We start from the raw sequence: 15,349 nt of genomic DNA, 5'->3' as shown, positions 1-15,349 counted from the left end.
AAAAATTAAGAAGACTAACATTGAGAAAACAAAAAAGAAAACTAAAATTGTGAGTCAAAAATTAAAGAGAGAACAAAATTATAAGTTGACTTATTTTAGAAAAAATTTATAAAAAAATTCTAACAATTTTTAACCTCACAATGTTTATATTATTTATATTTGTGATAATATAATTAATTTAAATATTATTATAGATTTTAGCCGTTATTTTGTTAAAATTAATTGTTTTAAAATATAAAAATTAATGATATTAACTTAAAAATAACGAAGAAAAACATTTTTTTAAAAAAAAGTTAAAAATACTAAAAAAACCTAAAGATTCAAAGAAATTTTAAAAAAAATTAAATAATATATTTTAACATAACATTCCTAACATCATTTACTTTAAAACAAAATAAATGTGAGCCGCAGTAGCAGTCAAGCATAGCAGCCGGTATGGTATCCCCTAAACATTACTCCATATGTCCCAAATATAAGATATTTTTTTTTAAGTATAATGAATTTTTTTTACTAACTTTATCTTATTTCATATTATTATTTTAAAAATATTATTCATTTAATTAAAATATTAATTTTATTGACTATTTCTTATTCTTATACCAAGTTTTAATAAGGATAAATTGAAAAAATATATTCTTTTTTAATTAAAATTAATACAATTAAATAAAATTAAATAATTTTTTAATTAATATATCATGTTTTTTTATATTTGAGATGAAATAGAATATTTTTTTTCGAAACAAAAATAAATGTTAGCCGCAATAGCAGGCAAGCAAAGCAACTGGTATGATATCCCTTCGGCTTTTAAGTATATGGGTTTTGGTAACCATATCATCAAGATATTAGTTAGAAAATTAAAAAATATTTATTATAAAAATCATAATTTTTTTTTATAAATTATATAATTTTATACATTTCAATAAAAAATTCTTTTAATTTTTTAATTAATGCTGAAAGGCACTAATATTTGCGTAAGTACGTATTCCCCTCCTCTCTAATCTCTATATATTGATATTTGGCAACTCAATTTCCGTACGCTCTTTGTTTTTCCTTTCATCGTTTTCCTTCTCCATTTATTTGTACGTATTCCACCACTGCTCCCCAAAACGCGCGAGACTTCACTCGCTGGCCTCTTTGAAAAATCAACACCTCTTTTTCTCCTCCTTCTGATTCCGATTCCAATTCCATTGAATATGGAGAAAACTCTCCTCAAGGATTTCGAGCTCCAGCACAAAAATCCCTCCGTCGAAGCCCTCCGCCGATGGAGATCCGCCGTCACTCTCGTCAAAAACCACCGCCGCCGCTTCCGCATGGTCGCCGATCTCGACAAGCGCGTCCAAGCCGAGCAGATTAAGCAGGGGATCAAGGTTCTTTTTTTTTCACTTTCCTCCTCTTTTTTTTATTTCATTATTATTCGTTACTATCTGTTGGTCTGAAAGTGCATCGTAATATCCGTAACCGCCATAGCATAGAAAATTCCAAAAAAAAAAAAAAAAAGCCAAGTAAAGCAGAAGAAGGTGCTATCATTAATGATCCTATTGAATATTGATGTGAAATATAAAAAACAAATACTTATAAACAACAAAGAAAGTAGAATATGCTAAGTTTCTGTGTAAGTTTAAAGCTTAAATCAATATATATGCCTTAGATTTTGGAAAAATTAATTGAAATAAACTTTTATAAGACTTGAGTACTAATTGATTTCGAGGCTTAATTTATTTTATCATATTGATCTGTTTTTCTTTGAATGCTTATGGATGTTATAAAAAAGTCTACGCAAATTGAGCTCAAAACTAAAACGAGTGAAAAATAAAATAAAATTAGTCACGAGAGTTTAAGAAAACTTTAAATTACTAGTATTGTTCATTTGTTGTTATTTGTTTATTTCTTGCTTCCATGAGAAAGTATCGTAGTTCTGGTTATTGAGAGAAATGTAAAAAGTGATGGAGGAAAGAATATTAAAATGAGGTCTACATGTGGAATCGTATGAGATAAAATAGAGATAAGAATTGAGGTGGCGTGGTTTTTTAAAATATATTTTTTTTTCTCACTTTTTGGTTTGTCTTGAAAGTTGTTTTTAATTAAATGAAATTGTGTGAGGATTCGATTTCGTGTGAAATGTGAACTGAGTTGCAAATGGAGATTGACGCATTGAGCACAGGCAAAAGTTTTTGCCTTTTAACTAAATGGTTTGGAACGTGTGCCACAATGTGAAAAAGTTGAACCTAAGAACACTCAAAACTTTTATTTATTAGCAAAAAAAGGACTCTTTTTGCAATAATACAAAATATTAAAATGGTATTCCTGTTTTAGTAAACGGGAGTTAAATGCTTTGGGTGTTGGGTGTTGCAACTTTGCAAGATGAGTCAATATCTATTTGCCGTATTTTGGAGTGGATTGGAGAGAAAATATGAGAAAGATAAGATGAAAAGAAAAAAGAGAAAAATAATAGATATTATAGAAAAAAATAGAATAAAAATGAAAAATAAATATATAATTTTCTCCTTTTTGTTTTATGCTCACTGGGAGTTCGGTAGGATTATTTTGCGACTCAAGAGTCAGAAAATGTTATTACTATTTACTAACATATTTTCAAGACAATTTTAAATACATTTTTATTATTAGTTATGTGTTATTAAAAATTATAAAATTTTGTGAGTGATATTCTTAATAATTTTTACTTTTCCACATCTTATGACGTGTGAACGTTCTTTCGTGACGTCAGTGTCTGTACTGCGTCTGCGTGTTTAGTGTTTCTCAAGGTCAAGTCTACCAAATAGGCAATAACAATATAAATATTTTAAAGAAAAAGAAAAGTAAATATGAAAATTTATTTATGATATCATCATGTATCATTTTTATGTGGAAATTTACTACCAGGTGGAGGTAGAGGATTTGTTTCCCGGGGTTTTCTTTTAAAAACTTAAAAGGAGAATTTGGATAATCACAATATTAATAAGTTCTTAGAAATAAAAAAAAAAGAAAAAAAAGAAAAAAGATTTATCTTAGTTAATTAAAAGAGTTTTAGTTTTCTTATTTAAAAACATGTTGGCCTCTTCTCTTATTTCTCCTAGGTATGGTAAAGATGAAAGAAAAAATTGAAATCCTAATAAAAGAGAAAATTTTAAATTTTTGTTAATAAAAAATAGTTTTTCTGTCTTCTCTTCTTAACTAAGGATACCTTTGGTATGTAATAAAAAATAGCTGAAAAATAAAATAAATGCGTTTAATTTATGATAAACAAAATATTAAGAAGTAGATAGATAAATAAAAGAAATGTGAAATAGATTGAGAATAATTAATGAATTTGGTTTCTTTAAAGGTACGTTTGAAATGAGTGAAAATGGAAGAAAAAAATTGAATGAAAAAACAAATAAAATAATATTATTTTTTGTTTGATTAAAGAGAAAATAAAAGAAAATTTGATTTTAAGAAACAAAAGTTAAAAGAAAAATTATTTTTACTTTAACACCCATTTAAAAAAACTAAATTTTTTGTCTCCCTTATTTTCTTTCCTCTCTATTAAACATGGGATAAATTTCTCTCTTCTCTCATTTCACTTCTATCAAAGTAACCAAACATATTCGCAATTTTTTTTTTTTTATTTCTCGTTTTCTTCTTCACTCTATTTCTTCTTTACCACACAAATGACAAAGAAAATACTGTGTTTCCTTACTTTCTTTGTTCCGTTAATCTTCTTCACCCAAACACGTTACGTTGGAATCGACTGTAATAGGCAAACACCATTGACTCACAGTAGTACTATTAGCTTGGGTCTACGACATGTGTTTGTCAGCATCAGTAGATGTCACTCAGAAGATTGAGCGGTAGTTCTTGATTTGCACAATAGCTGCCATTGCCAAATACATATGATTAGCCCCTTAGACTAACTAATAAAAAAACTTCGTATCCCATTGTTCAGAGGCTCCCTTGCATATGCAAAGAGGCTGTTTTCGGATTTGAACCCATGACCAACAAGTCACCAAGGCACAACTTTATCGCTGCACCAGGACTCGCCCTCTTGAAGTAGACTAACTAATACTGATAGTTAATATTGTGTTAAATTCCCAATTTAAATCTTCAAAATACTGTTGGTGCAAAGTTATGAAACACCTTTATATCCCAATTAGTATAATTTGTGACTTTCTTAACAACAAATCAAACAAGCACTGAATGAGAGAAACGGGATGGGGTCATACTGCGTTGTGTTATCTTTTTTCATGATGGCTGTTGTCGTGATATGACTTATGAGCCAAACAACAATGACAAAAATAAGTTGGTCCTGATACTTTACATTGGATGGACGGCAAATAATGTTTTCACGTTGGGACGTGCCAATATATCATGCGGGATTTGATACTTTTAGCTTGGTTCTATTTATTTTTAAAAATTAGGAGTGAGATTAGGAAAGGTAATCAGTCTGAAAATTAAAATTTGATTTATCATTTTTCTAACCTAGCTGGTTAGCTTCTATTCCTCTAACTTATTGCGGTCCAATAGGACTATTAATAACACATGTCTCTGGCCTTGTTATGAAATAAACATTGAAATATATTTCTGAACAAGGTCAAAGCAAACTTACAAAAAGGCAATATACACAAGTTATCATTAATTACATTGGAAACGTATCTAGAAATTTTATTTTTTAACCAACTTATCTAGAAATATTATTTTATGAGGATAGAGAAGTATAAATCTAATTTACATAATCATATATGAATAATGAATGATTAAAATTAAAAAAAATTACATATAATTTCTAACGTTTTTTTTTTAATTTTGATTATTTTATATATGATTGTATTTTTACTTTATTATCTCCAATTTATATTAATCTAATTAAGTTATCATTTGTGTATTCCCTGTAGTTTTGACTTTTAACAAACATCCAAGCTTTTTCTAGAAAAAAATGCAAGCCTGGACATTTTTTTTATACATCAGTTGTTTCTTTTTATAGTTTTTTTTATTATCTAACTACTATATATTAGCCTATGCAATGTGTAAGATAAATTTTTATATCTATACAGTTAAAATTAAAATTTATTACAAATACTTTTTAAGTATTTAAACAATATTATAATTGATATTGTTATAAGCAAATATTTTCAAATGTATAAATTAGATATGATAAATAATTTATGCTATGATATAATATTATTTTTAATTATTGATATTTTAAAAAATATTAAAATTCAATTTAAAATAAAGAAAAAAATAATAAATTGAAAGAGATGAACAATTTGCAAAAAAATCTAGTATAGGGTAAATAATATTTTTAAGCTACCGTTTATTCAAATTAAATTTGAAATTAAAAGTAAGAAATGTATTTGAAAGAAATAAGAAATTAAAAAATAGATGTTTAATACAGTATGTAAGATAAAAGTAGGACATATGATTCAATAATGAGAGTAAAAAATTAGATGTTTAATATAATTTGCACCGAAGTTATCTTGTAGGCCACAGCTAAAGTAATTGAGGTATAAAATTGTGAACTTTCAAGGTAGTCCCTCAGTTTTAGATGATGTTTCAGAGAAAAAAAAAATATTTTAAAATATATATTATTTTATAAAATTAATGTTATATTAAATATTTTTTAATGATATTTTTTTATAAATATTTAATGGGAGTAGTGTATAATAAAAATAAATGAATAATTAATTAAAAAAATAAAAGATATACTAGATTAATAAGTTGTTTAATATTTTCTTTGAAATTCAATAAATTAATTAAATTTTTTAATATTTATATAAAAATCTTAAATTATGCATTCTCAAATGGAGGAAATAGTATCTTGGAAGTACTTTTTTTGTGTGTGAGAGATCTCGGAAGTACTTTCTATGTACTCCACTACACAAGCAGTTTATTTTAGCATTTAAACTTATTTATCCTAGTGACACAGCCACCAAGAAAGTCGAAATTTCCTGGAAATTTCCTTTGGCAAAATCTGATAGTCAGTCTGACAAAGACATTAATAATAGATATCAACTCAACAGCCATCACACAATGAAGAAATTAAAATAAGAAGGAAGTTGGTACTATTTACTATATAAAAAATATTTAAAATACATTCACATTTCTATTTAAATTTTATTTTTCTTTCCTATTTCTCTCCATTTATTATCACATCATTTGTCATATTTCTCTCTTTTTTTATTATTATTTATATGTCTGTTTTTTTTCTTCTACCGATACATCTTAAAAATAGGAGTGTCTTATTATCATTAGTCTTACACTTTAGTAACCTTTGAAAATGAAACTCGTCTCCTGTATCAGTCTGCAAGTTATGAGCAATTAATATAATTTAAAGATATAAAATTAACTTAATAATAAAAATAAAAAGAAAAAAGGAATAAGTCGTGGATTTGAGTCTTTTCAATAATAGAAATTAACATTAATAATTAATATTTATTGATAAAAAACATTTTTATAGCTTAATAATCATTTAAAAACTCTAATATAAATTTTTATGTTAAAAGTTATTGTAAAAAATGCCTTAAAAACGTTTAATGTTAATAGTTATTTTTTATGCTATAATGTTAAAAGTTAAAAATTAATGGTTTATAGTAAAATTGAAAAATTATATAATCGTACCTTATATGCTGATTTTTTAAAATAATTTTAAATTACCGTTAATTAGGAGACTATAGTGAAAAACAGAAAAAAAGAAGAAGAGGAGACTATCATGAAATTTTTTATTTTAATTAAAAAAATTAAAGTAAAGAGGCAAAAATGACCGCATAACATGCCTTGATCTGACCTATAACGTAACCACTCTTGACTGGTCTTTTGTTGCTGAAATTGAGAATGCTTAAAACGCGGTATAGACGCGTCTAGTAAGTTGAGTGTTAATAAAGCCACAGCAACATTTGGAAAAGGCAATGTAAATTGTTGCCGAAATTTCTGCTGCTTGATGTCAACAATGGCGGATGTCGGTCGAGAAAAGTAAAAATTTACTGTAAAAGGGTTCAGACTACTGGAAAACGAGGGTTTTGCCTGAATCCTAGTCCTGATAATTGATTAACAGTTAAGAAAGAATTTAGTTAAGAATTTATTTAATAAATTCATCATAAGATTAATGGTGAAATTTATTGAAATGAGTTAAAAAGAAGTCTATGACACAATCGAAAATCCCATGGATTTAAATTGCCGTCGCCTTGTGGGGAGCCAAAAAAATCTTGCGGAAAGATACGGTTGATGCGGCTGCAATTGCGATCGATTACAGAGTATCAAAATACCTTGAACTTGGAAAATCCTAAGATTGCCATTATCTAAAGACATTCCGTAGTTGGCAAGAGCATCTGCTGGTGCATTTATCTCCTGAACAATATGTCGGCAGAAATAGGTAATAATAGGCTCGAGCATTGAATTGATATATCTAACCAGAGTAGAATAGGTATGGTGGATATGAACCCCAATATTTATCATGTTAACAGATAAGAGGGAAACCCTTTCAACACATTCTGGAGAAGCACCTGCTGATGGCTAATTTTAGACCATGAAAAATAGCCCAGAGTTCGGCCTCGACTATGGAATAACTACCCAAATTGCAAGCCACAGCTGATAAGAAATAACCACTATGATCTCTGAGGATACTGCCGGCTGCTGCTATTTGAGAGGCATAAGCATAAGCTCCATCTCTGTTAATTTTTATGAATCCCTCATCAGGAGGGTTCAAGAAAAAAAAAAGCTGCTCCGGATGATGAAGCATTGTGGATGAATTTGCTCCCCTTTCATTGTGGGTCTTTAATTAGAGCCAGCTGATCTGAATGGCAAACAGCCTTATGAATGGAGAAATCAGTGGAAAAGAGAGGGGCAAAAACAACTTCTAACTTCTTTTTCAAATGGCATGGATTGAGAAACCAAGAATGAAGGTTTTGGTTCCGAAAATTTTGTTCCTTGAACCGGTGAAGAGAGGTTAGGAGCTAAACCTGTTCTGCTGTAGAACAATCTCTTGGAGCATGGACAGTAATCTCTTCACGCTGTTGGCAGAGGGAGCATTTGTGGTGATATTTCAGTGATGCCTAAGATAGTTGGTTGGGAGAGCATCATGGGCTGACTTCCAAAGAAAAAATTTCACTCTTTTCGGACCTGGCCTGTCCCAAATACTCCTATTGTAGTTACGATAAATAGAAGCAAGATTGAAATTCCCATTAGTAGAAAACTTCTAGATCAAGGAATCATTTCCATTCTCTATAGATGGTAGCAACATTCCACAAATAATACAAACTACGTGGCTTGGGAGCATTTCCTCAAGAAAGTCGTAATTCCAAGAGCCATCCTGTGCAGTGGCTTCAATAACTTTTAAATCCCAATCTGAATCCCCCAGGGACTTCAAAGCCAATTTTGAAAGGGTTAAAGAACTTTTTTGGAACTTACTTAACAAACCTGTTTGGTCTAATTCTTCCAAGTGCTGCAAGCAGAGACTTGTTGGAGAAGACTCATTGGAGCTCTTCAGAGGTCTGTTAATCGTGGTGAATGGCAGTTGATCAGGGTGTGTTTAAGAGAAAGAGATTAGACTCAAATGTAACTCCTTCTCCAATTTACCTCACAAAGTTGAACTTGAGGTTTGTATGGCCCAACTAGCATGTCCCTTGGCAATAATGTAGACGTGTTTCTTTTCATTATTCATTTATATGTTGAAACATTAATAAAGGGGTTTTCCCTCCTACCCTTTTGACAATGGTTATATTCGACAAAACTAACTGAAAAACTAGTTAGAAGTTGGTAGTTGAAAGCTGAAAAATTAGCTTATTAAATTATAAATGTTGAATAAAACTAATTATTAAAGTAATTGAAATATAAAATCATAACAAGGACAATAAAATCATGATTTATTTTAAAAAAGACAAACAGAAAATTGATAAATATATTAATGATAAAAAGAAAGAAAATATAAAAAATTAGAAATTAACGTTTTAAAAAAGTTACTTTAGCATTTCAAAAAACATTAGAAGCTATTAATTTTTTTTTTTACCGAACAGTCAAACAAACTTTTCAGTCGAAAATGTTTTGTCAAACATAGTCAATATTGATAAAAGTGACCTCTCCGCATTATGATTAACCATTCTTTGTGAGTTTCGAGTGAAAAATGTTACTTTCAATATTTCTTGTACTGGTTATCATCTAAACCTGCTTCAAAAATAATCATGATTAAGATGGAAATGCTAACATATTTGTCCTTAAATTTTAATTGAGTTTTCTTGAAAGAATTCTCCTTAACTTCATAAAGTTTAAATTTGTGATGAGATATGTGATTATTTTCTTACTTTTAATGAGGATTTCGCTACCTTCCATTATGTATGTTGTCAATTTGTCGTTACCAGTTTTACAATTCTATCTTTGGTTTACTATGTCAGGAAAAAATTCGAATTGCTCTCTACGTTCAAAAGGCAGCATTACAATTTATTGATGGTACGGTGATCCAATTTCAAAATTCAAAGTTCTTATCATTCTTTAGAACTAATCACTTTCTCTTCATATGTTTTCTAAGCTGATCTGGTTTTCTTATGCAGCTGGTAATCGAGTTGAGTACAAACTATCAAGTGAGGCAAGAGATTCTGGTTTTGGTATTCATCCAGATGAGATTGCATCTATTGTTCGTGGTCATGATAACAAGACCTTAAATGATATTGGTGGAGTTGAATCCATTGCAAGGAAATTGTTAGTTTCGGTTGATGGAGGTGTCAGCGAAGAGAGTATAAATAGCAGACAACAGATTTATGGATTCAATCGTTATACCGAAAAACCTTCTAGATCGTTCCTGATGTTTGTGTGGGATGCATTGCAGGACTTAACTCTAATCATTCTCATGGTTTGTGCTGTAGTTTCTATAGTTATAGGGATTGCCACTGAAGGGTGGCCAAAGGGAACTTATGATGGTGTGGGAATCATACTCAGTATATTCTTGGTTGTCGTTGTTACAGCTGTCAGTGATTACAAGCAGTCCCTGCAGTTCAGAGATTTGGACAAAGAGAAGAAAAAGATATTTGTTCAGGTCAATAGAGATGGGAAAAGACAGAAGATCTCAATTTATGATATAGTAGTCGGTGATGTTGTTCATTTGTCAACTGGGGATCAAGTTCCAGCTGATGGGATTTTTTTATCAGGATACTCTTTGCTTATTGATGAATCAAGTTTGTCAGGTGAGAGCGAACCTGTAAATATAACTGAAGAAAAACCTTTTCTTCTCTCAGGAACCAAAGTGCAGGATGGTCAGGGGAAGATGTTAGTTACAACTGTTGGCATGAGGACTGAATGGGGAAAATTGATGGAGACTCTAAACGAGGGAGGAGAGGATGAAACCCCATTGCAGGTTAAATTAAATGGAGTAGCTACTATTATTGGTAAAATTGGTTTGACATTTGCCATTCTGACATTTGTAGTGTTGACAGTTAGGTTTGTGGTCGAAAAAGCGCTTCATGGTGACTTTGCCAGTTGGTCTTCAGATGATGCAAAGAAGTTACTGGACTTCTTTGCTATTGCTGTAACCATAATAGTTGTTGCAGTTCCTGAAGGATTACCACTGGCTGTGACACTCAGTCTTGCTTTTGCAATGAAAAAACTAATGAATGACAAGGCACTTGTAAGGCATCTTTCTGCTTGTGAGACTATGGGTTCAGCTAGTTGCATTTGCACAGATAAGACAGGGACATTGACCACTAACAAAATGGTGGTTACTAAAGCATGGATATGCGAAAAAGCCATGCAGATAAAAGGTACTGAGAGTGCAAACGAACTGAAAACATGTACATCTGAAGGAGTTATAAACATCCTTTTGCAGGCTATATTTCAAAACACTTCTGCTGAAGTAGTTAAGGATGATAAAAATGGAAAGGACACAATATTGGGAACCCCAACAGAATCAGCATTATTGGAATTTGGATGCCTTTTGAGTGCTGATTTTGATGCGTATGCACAGCGTAGAGAGTATAAGATACTCAAAGTTGAGCCATTCAATTCAGTCCGAAAGAAAATGTCCGTGCTTGTGGGTCTTCCTAATGGAGGAGTCCGAGCTTTCTGCAAAGGTGCATCAGAAATAATATTAAAAATGTGTGACAAAACTATTGATTGCAATGGGGAAGTTGTTGATCTTCCTGAAGACGGGGCAAATAATGTCTCTGATGTTATAAATGCCTTTGCCTCTGAAGCTTTGAGAACTATTTGTTTGGCCTTCAAAGAGATAAATGAAACCCATGAACCCAACAGCATTCCTGATAGTGGCTATACTCTAATAGCCTTAGTAGGAATCAAGGATCCTGTACGCCCTGGGGTTAAGGAAGCTGTTCAAACTTGTATGGCTGCTGGAATAACTATCCGCATGGTTACTGGTGATAACATAAATACAGCTAAAGCTATAGCTAAAGAATGTGGTTTACTTACCGAGGGTGGTCTAGCCATAGAAGGTCCAGATTTCCGTGACTTGTCTCCTGAGCAAATGAAGGATGTCATACCAAGAATCCAGGTTCTGGTTTCATCTCAAATTCTGTGACATTCAGTCCTGGAGGACAGGGAAAAGGGATAGGATAGGCGATTTGTATCCTCTCTTGAGATGCTTGACTTTTCTTTTGTACTTGATATGGTTTCAGGTGATGGCACGATCCTTACCGCTCGACAAGCATAAGTTAGTTACCAATTTGAGGAAAATGTTCGGTGAGGTTGTTGCTGTTACTGGCGATGGAACTAATGATGCCCCTGCACTGCGTGAGGCAGACATTGGACTTGCAATGGGCATAGCAGGAACTGAGGTTTGTATCTCTTGTGTACTATTATGATAATTCTGACAGTTACGAGTTGTTTTAGTTTTGTTAATTCTCCTGCATTATGTTTTAAGATATAAGGTGTTATCTTCTATTCTAGTTAGTAGTTACATCATTTATTTACCGACTCTTTAATTTTTCCTTTGCTGCCATTGATACCTATTAACATTTTTTGTCCTTCATAATTAATTTCATTTACAGGTCGCTAAAGAAAATGCTGATGTCATTATAATGGATGATAACTTCACGACTATTGTCAATGTTGTCAAATGGGGACGTGCAGTATATATAAACATTCAAAAATTTGTGCAGTTTCAATTGACAGTTAATGTTGTTGCTCTGGTTATCAACTTCATTTCTGCATGCATCACTGGTTTGTTGGTTAATAGAATTTGTTTTCCCTTTTATTTTCTGTTGAATTTGTTTCAAGCAACATGGGTGATAGTCTTCCTTCTTTCAGGATCTGCTCCACTCACAGCTGTTCAGTTGCTTTGGGTCAACTTGATCATGGACACTCTTGGGGCATTAGCCCTGGCTACTGAACCTCCTAACGATGGACTTTTGAAAAGACCCCCAGTTGCAAGAGGAGCAAACTTTATCACCAAACCTATGTGGAGGAATATCATAGGTCAAAGCATATATCAATTAATTATCCTTGGGATTCTAAATTTTGATGGGAAGAGGCTGCTCGGACTTGGTGGTTCAGATTCAACAAAAATACTCAACACGTTGATATTCAACTCCTTTGTATTTTGCCAGGTACACTCTCCATGCACCATGTCCTAATTGTTGTTTATACTTAATAGACTCCAAACATGTGAAACTCTGAGGATGGATGCTAAAAAATAAAAGTTCAAACCTTAAAAAAAATGGTACAGTACATTGTTTTCCATTTATTTAGCCAGCTGTTTTCCATTTCTATTCTTCCAGGTGTTTAATGAGATAAACAGCAGAGATATTGACAAGATAAACATATTCAGAGGCATGTTTGACAGCTGGATATTTATGGCGATAATTTTCGCCACCGCTGCATTTCAAGTGGTGATAGTTGAATTCCTTGGAACGTTTGCCAGCACTGTGCCTCTAAACTGGCAATTCTGGTTACTAAGTGTGGTAATCGGAGCATTTAGCATGCCTATAGCTGCTATCCTCAAGTGCATCCCAGTTGAAAGAGATGCTAGTAAGCAGCACCATGATGGTTATGAGGCACTGCCATCTGGTCCGGAGCTGGCATAAAATATTAGAAGAGTATGGTTTCGTTTTCCCTTTCTTTTGTTTTTGGGTCATGAACATTTTTTGGTTTCGTATTTTGGTTTTTAGGACACTAACCTTTCGAAAAACAAGTAGATGAACATTGACATGAATTGCCTAACCAAGCTACTTTTTTTACATTTGGGCATTACCCGGCTTGCTTTGCTGATTTCTTCTGCTAGTGTAGTGTGTGCTTTTAATGCTGCCATTCGTTACCGCATTCTAATTCTATGTAGTTTTGAGAAGACTTGATACCATACTGAATTTCCAGGCATGACAAAACATATATGGGTGTTGAGTAAAGAAATGATTGAAGGCAAATATGCCAACAACAGTCCTCTCTGCGCACTGAACATAACTAGTTTATATCTGTTTATGTCAGAACCAGCTGTTTGAGGAGCATTTTTATTTGAGAACAGTTCCAAAACTTTTGCAATTCGTTACTTAACATAAATTCATTTAAGAGTCTTGTTGTGCAAAACTCAAAAAATAAAAACCTTTCATGACAAGGGGGATGCTCATGCTATCTGATACTCCACATATTTTGCACTCCTGCATTTGAGCAGTGTGTGGACCATTTGGATTGTAATACAAAGATCTCAGCACTTGCTACATTTATAATGACGTTCATTTTTGTTGTACAGAAACTAGTTAGTCATCGAACTTCATAGTTCACTGGTGCATTTTTGTAATGTACAATATATTTTTTTGTAATATACTTTTTTACATGTTTATAGTCTTGGAATCTTTTTACGTAGTGTTTGGTTATAGGAAAATGGAAGGCGGGAGGAATTTTTTTATAACTTTTATTAGTTGATTTAATTTTTACGGGGGAGGAAGCAGGGGAATAAAGGGGAGAGGAAGGAGATTTAAAACATTGAAATATTTGTATTTTTTGTTTTACGGACTGTAGTTATTTTCAGTAGTGCAGGATAAAAAAAATTATCTCACATTTATTATGAGGTCATAAAAAAATAGTCTTACCTATATTTTATTCCTGGAAAAAACATAATCACAAGTTCTACTAATATTTAATTTGACAGAAAAGGCAGAGAAAAATTATTCCCTTGGAATAAGAATAAGTAAAAATTTATATTTATCCTCTAATTAACCACTATCCCACTATTATGTCATTATTAAAAAAATTTCAATCCCACAAATTTTATTTTTATCCCGTTAATGTTCCCGCAATTTGATTTACTATTACTTTTATTCCCACATTGTACAATAATTTTTTATTTTTCCTCCATTCCTTTTTTAATAAGAATTTTTTTTTTTCAATTATCATAACTGTCGAATACATGCAAAGAAAACAAGAAATGTAACAAAAGTTTTTGTAATAAAGATATTTTAGTAATTACAATAGTGAATGTACTAGCTTATTTTGTATTTGAATTGTTAAGGTTGTAATTTTTAAATGAACATCTTTTAAATGGAGTTTAATTTTTATGATTATAATTTTTTACATGAAACTTAGTTAGAGAAGCACGAACACCCGTTATATTAGCATTATTACATTATTTTTAACATGATAAAATATTAATAATACATTGTTTTTATTAGTTATTTAATATATTATATCAAAAAAATATTATTTAATTAGTACTGGTTCAATTACACTTGAACCAACCTTTACTGGTATAATCATCGATCCGGTTTTAAAAATCTTGATTTTAATCATTCATGTGAATATAAAAAATAATATCTACCTATTTTAATATTTAACCAAACACATATTTTAATAATACCCACAAATAATATTTTTAGGACTAAAAATTTTATCTATAAAACAAACATCTCCTTTATATTTTGAAATTTAAAATTATAAGAATACAAAATTAAATTAAATTTTAAAATATTTGTTCTCCCCTTTTAATCAAACAAGAAAATGGTTACTTCTCCCCTTCCTATTAAAATCTTTCTCCTTCTCTTACCATGAAATCTCTTTTTTCCTCCTCTCCATTAAAATTCTCCTGATCTTTTCCTTTCCTTTGAACTAAATAGTCCCTTAGTTCAGAATGAATAATTCTAAGCCTTATAACTACATCCTCTAACTAAAATTTGTACTTTTTTAATTATAAATATTAAATGTGTTTATATTTTTAAGACGTTAATGTATTTATTTATTCATTTAATACTTTATAATGTAGTAAGAAAATGTGTAGGATGATATACCATTACTCATTTAAAATCTATGTTAATACAAAACAATCCTATCTTGAGTTCTTATTTACTAGGCATGGCAATAGGACGGGACCGGCCGAATTTTGTTTACCCCGTCCCCGCCCCCAAAACACAACGGGGGTGTAGATTTACCTGCCATCTCCGCCCCTGATGACGTT

The 15,349-nt window shown here is 31.1% G+C and overlaps 1 protein-coding gene and 1 long non-coding RNA gene across 4 annotated transcripts; both read left to right on the top strand.

The window, feature by feature from the left end:
• The first annotated feature begins 1,017 nt into the window (after positions 1–1,017).
• On the top strand, positions 1,018–13,746 carry LOC114406694 (putative calcium-transporting ATPase 11, plasma membrane-type). 3 transcript variants are annotated; one of them, XM_028369467.1, is made up of 8 exons: positions 1,018–1,367; positions 9,357–9,411; positions 9,513–11,461; positions 11,586–11,744; positions 11,958–12,129; positions 12,217–12,515; positions 12,687–13,004; positions 13,279–13,746. In XM_028369467.1, the coding sequence occupies exons 1-7, from the start codon at positions 1,194–1,196 to the stop codon at positions 12,990–12,992; spliced, it is 3,114 nt and encodes a 1,037-aa protein (XP_028225268.1). In that variant the 5' UTR covers positions 1,018–1,193; the 3' UTR covers positions 12,993–13,004; positions 13,279–13,746. The 3 variants fall into 3 exon arrangements, with proteins under 3 accessions (XP_028225268.1, XP_028225269.1, XP_028225267.1); XM_028369468.1 differs by having other exon boundaries at positions 13,244–13,746; XM_028369466.1 differs by having other exon boundaries at positions 12,687–13,741.
• On the top strand, positions 5,699–8,628 carry LOC114406695. The gene is made up of 2 exons (XR_003665467.1): positions 5,699–7,342; positions 7,434–8,628. It is a non-coding gene; the product is annotated as an uncharacterized LOC114406695 (long non-coding RNA).
• Positions 13,747–15,349: the final 1,603 nt, after the last annotated feature.

Source organism: Glycine soja, chromosome 3, assembly GCF_004193775.1.
Source record: "Glycine soja cultivar W05 chromosome 3, ASM419377v2, whole genome shotgun sequence".
Lineage (NCBI taxonomy): Eukaryota > Viridiplantae > Streptophyta > Magnoliopsida > Fabales > Fabaceae > Glycine > Glycine soja.
This window is presented reverse-complemented; position numbering and strand designations above follow the sequence as displayed.

Excerpts from the sequence above, each read along its gene's own strand:
- LOC114406694 (XM_028369467.1), top strand. The coding sequence starts at position 1,194 with ATGGAGAAAACTCTCCTCAAGGATTTCGAGCTCCAGCACAAAAATCCC. Across the intron at positions 11,462-11,585 it reads ATGTCATACCAAGAATCCAG|GTGATGGCACGATCCTTACC; the intron begins GTTCTGGTTTCA and ends ATATGGTTTCAG. Across the intron at positions 12,516-12,686 it reads ACTCCTTTGTATTTTGCCAG|GTGTTTAATGAGATAAACAG; the intron begins GTACACTCTCCA and ends CTATTCTTCCAG.